The following is a 5,043-nucleotide window of genomic DNA, read 5'->3' on the forward strand; positions in this document are numbered from 1 at the left end:
GTTGCTTTCATTTGTTTTCATTTGCCTTTCTGTGTGCTGTTCTGATTGGGTGATTTCCATTATTCTATTTTCCAGATCACTTACTTGTTCTTCTGTGTTACTTAGTTTGGTATTCACTGCTTCTAGATTGGTTTTTATCTCAGCAATTGAGTTGTCTAATTTTGATTGGTTCCTTTTTATAGTTTCTAGTTTCTTGTTAGAGTGATCTGCATTTCTATTTAAAATCTTTATTTCCTTCAGCATTTTTATTACCTCTTTTTTGAGCTCAGTGTCTTGTAGACTGGTGAAGTCTGTTTCATTATTTGTTCTTTCATGGGATTTTTCTTGTTCTTTTAATTGAGAGTGATTCCTCTGATTTTTCATTTTACTTCACTTTCTCTGCCTGTATAACTTTAGGAGAAAATTATCTATTATGGTCCTTGAAGGGGTGTTTTTCTGTGGGAGCACCTCTGTGTAGACTGTGTGAGTCCAATATTTTTGATACGGGTGTCTTTTCTCGGTGTGTGCTGTTTCCCACGTGATGTGCTGTGCTCAGTAACTCAGTCATGTTCGACTTTTTGCGAACTCAAGGATTATAGCCCACCAGGCTCCTGTCCATGGGGTTTTTCAGGCAAGTATACTGGAGTGGGTTGCCATTTCCTTCTCCAGGGGATCTTGCCAACTCAAGGATCGAACCTGTGTCTCCTGTGTCACCTGCACTGCATGTGGGTTATTTACCTCTGAGCCATCTGGGAAGCCGTATCCCCTCAACAGTGGGTGTAATTAATGTTGTGATATCCAGAGCCAGCACTGGTTATTGGGCAGGGGCTCCTCTTTGTTCCATAGCCATCACAGCCCTGTCAGGGGCAGGGTCTGCTCCCCAGGTGTTGGAGTAGAAGCCCTGATGGATGGATTAAATAACACTGTTGCCTTTGACTGCATGCTCTGTCCCAAAGGAGGTGAGTGCTGAAGCAACTGAGGTCCCTGTGGTCACAGTGAACCCATTCACCACATGTGCTGTAGTCCATGGTCACGTGGAAGCAGCCCAAGGTCACATCCTTTTCTCCATTGTGTTTATCCTAGACCTCGTCCTGGGCTGGTGCTGGGGGCCAGGGCGCTGTGGCTATAGGGACCAAGGTGGCTGTGCTGCCGCATGGGACCTGGCTGCCTCTATAGCAGGTCTCTCTTAGGACATGTTCATCCCAGCTCCAGCTCCAAACTGTGGTAAGGGGTGGGCAGAACCAGAGCACTCCTACCAGGAAAGGAACTGCTGCAAATTCCTCCCCAGGGGCTGTCCGTGTAAGACGTGTGTTTCTGAGGCACCGCCCAGATGTGCATGCCAGCAACCCCTGGTTCTGCTGGACCTGTGCCCCAGTTAATGCACTGACAGTGGGCTCCAAGGTTCAAACCACATCACACCCCAGACCCCCAGGCTGCCTGTGCAGCTAGACTGAGTCTTCTCCCAGGGCCCATCCACCCCAGATTCAATGCCTAGTTGCTGCTGGTACTAGAAGCCCCATCTGGTATGCATTTCGGGCTGGGAAGTGCAGCAAGGTAGCAGTCCATTTCTCTTTGCCCTGATTGTTGGTAAGCTGGCATACATCCTTGCGAGCAGGGTCCTGACCACCCCAACTCCTCTGTCTGACCTCCCAACAGGCAAGGGGGATCCCCAGGAAAGTACCTGTCTGTGTGGACTTTCTCTCCTATGTCCTCATCCTCTTACCCAGGGTCCTACTGTTCCTTAACAGACTTAGGTCCTCGGGACTGGACCAGGAGTGGACATGATGCCTGGGACAGCAGCACCCATCATGCTGTCAGGCTATGGGTAAAACTGATCATGGAGAAGACAGAGGTGACCCTGATGTAGTACACCTCATCACACCTCCCCTTCTGAGAGTGTTCAGTTATGGGAGATGATCCATCCTTGTCTGAGCTAATGTTTTCTTTTTCTTTTTTTTTTTATATACAAATAAAAGACTTATTTTTATTTTTATTAAAGCAACCTTCTTAGCTGCACTTTGATGGGGTTATACAAAAATGTCACAGCATCAACCTAAAGGGGTGGGATGGGGAGGGATAGGAGGGAGGTTCCAGAGGGAAGGGATATACGTATACTTATAGCTGATTCATGTTGTTACATGGCAGAAATCAACACAACATTGCAAAGCAATTATCCTCCAACCAAAAATAAATTTTTAAAAAAGTCACAGCATTAATCCCATCAACAGCAATGTTACTGCAATCAAATTATTTATAAACATTAATTAAATTTGCTATCACCACCACCACATTATTGCAATGTCAAAGAGACTGAGTCATTTCACTTCTTCACGAAAAATTACATTGATATGGTTACTGAAAGCTTTCAGTAATAAGGAGAAAAAAATATTTTTTAACAATATCAACACAGAATAGAATGTTCAGAATTTTATATTTAATAAAAATATCAACAATCGGGGTATCATCTTGGTCTATAAATTATATTCTCCACAAAGAACTTACAAGTGTTTTTAAAACACCATTAAGGGGACACTGGTTAAAGTTTCTCTCGGACACATTTTTTTAAAACCTATTAGTAGCTTTGCCATAAAACTGATTTAAGGTAGTTGTGTTTTTTCAGAAACACTGAGAATAATCCAATACTTGGTATTAATACTCAGATCAGCACACTGACATAATAGCAACATTTTATAGACTAGCTGCAATTTTCAGTAGCTGTGTTCACCAACCGTGTAACAGAATTGTAGTGTTCTCCTAAGCCATATGCATGTCTCATATAAACAAGTATTAATGGATCTTCTGGATATTCTTCACCAACTACTATAGGAGGAGAATCTGCCTGTATTTTCTCTATTGGTGTCCGTAAAATGTGAGATAGGGCTCTTAGCTTAAGTTGACCCCCCCATGCAGCTGTGTTTACAATATCATCACAGTACTTTCCAAACTCTTCTGGAGTATACATTTCTCCTGTATTAGGATTTGTTAAAAATGGCAGAAAGTCTTCCACATGACTTTGCATATAGTTAGCAGTCTGACATCTTAAGGCAGCCACAGTCAGAACGCCGTTCTGCTCTTTCAGCTGATCTTCAATGGCTCTATACATACAGTGGCCATCAGATGGAATCTGCTTAATTTCCAACTGTCTAGCTGCCAATATTTGAGCAAGTTTTTCACTTTCTATATGTCTAGCTCCACTTAAGTTTTCAATTTCAGCTTCGGCTATCCTTTCTTCCCGCTCCTTCTCCAATGCAGCCTTTTTGTCCCGTCTCTTTTGTGCTTTTGATATCCGAAGTGGCTGATTCTCAAGTACCAAGTTTGAAATAGTAACAGCAACAGAATCTATTTTACTCTCTTTAGAAGTCAGCTTCAACTGATCCAGCTCCTCTCTATGCTTCTGTTCCATTTCTGCTTCTAACTTAGCAACATCTTCTGTAAGTTGCTTCCTCCTCTTTTTGTCATTCCTGGGAACAGCATTCTTCATACTCTGTATTTTGGCTTGCAGCTCCTTCTTCTCTTTGCGATGCCGTCTCACCAGCTGTTCCTCCTCATCAAGCTCCTCAGTCAATACAGCCTCCATGATGCCCAGCACACGCACCGAAGAGAACAGCGCCTGAGCTAATGTTTTCTATCACTGTTGTGGAAAATATCCTAGGTGGTACTTTGTCTAAAATTTCTATCTTGTATAAGGTATCATGCCAGATACTTTTCCTACTGAATGTGATGGAATCCCAGGGAGACAAGGCAGTTCAGAATCACTATTCGACAAGTGCGTCTACTCAGACCTGCAGTGCCTTTGCCCTTCCTGGGGTCACTCTGGTGGAGGGCACACTCACTCCCTGTGACAGCCCCTTAAAGAGGCCCTAAAGGGAGTAATCAGCCCATTTTAAAGGTTGAGATCTGAAGCCTGGCCACTACACCCTGCGTGACAGAAAATGGAGGCAGAGATGAGTCACCTGTTAGGACATGGAGAGCTGAAATGATTTCTTGCTAAGAGATGGTTAGTTTCCAATGAGAGATCTCGAGTTCCACATGTACAATAATGGAAACCGTTAGCTCAAGGTACCTGTAGGCTACTATCTCCAGACTCCCCATATACAGCGTCCTTCAAGCCTCTAAAAGCACATGGTGAATGGCTGGCACTCTGGCTGTCCTTTCCCTGTAACCCCTGCCACTGCTCACTTGCGCGCGCGCTCTCTCTCTCTCTCACACACACACACACACACACGGGACCTCGACCTACTGTCCTGCCACCCAAACTTGTTTTGCCAGAACAGAATATATACTATGTTGTTGCTTTGCTTCCAGAGGATCCCCTAAAACACAGGGCTCTGTGTACTACCCCCTCGCCTTCTCTGCTGCAGAGATCTGGTCCACAGGCAATGACTCTGTCTGAGAGGACTATTGTTTTCAGAAGCCAGTGGGCAGCCCCAGAGACCTCAAGTGTAACTACAAATGGAAATCCCTGTAACACCCTTGAATGAACTAACAAAAGGCATGGAGTGCTCTCTGATAGATCACAAATATGTGGCATGAGTAAGTTCATGGTCAGTTGCTTAGCCCTGTCTGACTCTTTGTGACCCTATGAACCCTAGACTGGCAGCCTCCTCTGTCCATGGAATTTTCCAGGCAAGAACAGCAGAGTGGGTTGCCATTTCCTCCTCCAGGGGATCTTCCCAATCCAGGGACCGAACCTGAGTCTCCTGCATTGGCAGGCAGATTCTTTACCACTGAGCCACAAGCTCAGCCCCCATGAGGAAGTTAGAAAGCCTTTATTGATAAGAGCTGATCTTACAAAGAAGTCTGTGAGAGAATTAAAACAGAGAAATACAAAGTGTGAGTGTGTGTTAGAGGATATAGGACACAAGCAGGTGTGGCTCTCACTGGCCCCCTCTGGCCTGAGTACACTAACAGTGATCATTAATTATATTGCCTGAGATGGTTGTTGAGACCAAACTTCATCCTGCCCATCTCTCCTTTGCCACCCTCACTGCCCACCCTCCAGTTTCTCTAACATAACAAGCCATGTGCTTCCTCACCCCAGGGCCTTTGCACACGCTGTTTCTT

General features: G+C 44.7%; 1 protein-coding gene across 2 annotated transcripts; it reads right to left on the reverse strand.

Annotated features, from left to right (window-relative positions):
• Positions 1–2,393: 2,393 nt before the first annotated feature.
• On the reverse strand, positions 2,394–3,585 carry LOC145531068 (deubiquitinase OTUD6B-like). 2 transcript variants are annotated; one of them, XM_081553854.1, is made up of 2 exons: positions 3,314–3,565; positions 2,394–3,247 (listed from the first exon to the last, which is right to left on the reverse strand). In XM_081553854.1, exons 1-2 carry the CDS (start codon positions 3,554–3,556, stop codon positions 2,675–2,677), a joined length of 816 nt encoding a protein of 271 aa, XP_081409980.1. In that variant the 5' UTR covers positions 3,557–3,565; the 3' UTR covers positions 2,394–2,674. The 2 variants fall into 2 exon arrangements, with proteins under 2 accessions (XP_081409980.1, XP_081409077.1); XM_081552951.1 differs by having other exon boundaries at positions 2,394–3,585.
• Positions 3,586–5,043: the final 1,458 nt, after the last annotated feature.

Source organism: Giraffa tippelskirchi, chromosome 1 (assembly GCF_054371585.1).
Source record: "Giraffa tippelskirchi isolate mGirTip1 chromosome 1, T2T-mGirTip1v1.2.pri, whole genome shotgun sequence".
NCBI lineage: Eukaryota > Metazoa > Chordata > Mammalia > Artiodactyla > Giraffidae > Giraffa > Giraffa tippelskirchi.

What these genes read in the sequence shown, in the direction of transcription:
- LOC145531068 (XM_081552951.1), bottom strand. Translation starts at nt 3,556, where the DNA reads ATGGAGGCTGTATTGACTGAGGAGCTTGATGAGGAGGAACAGCTGGTG.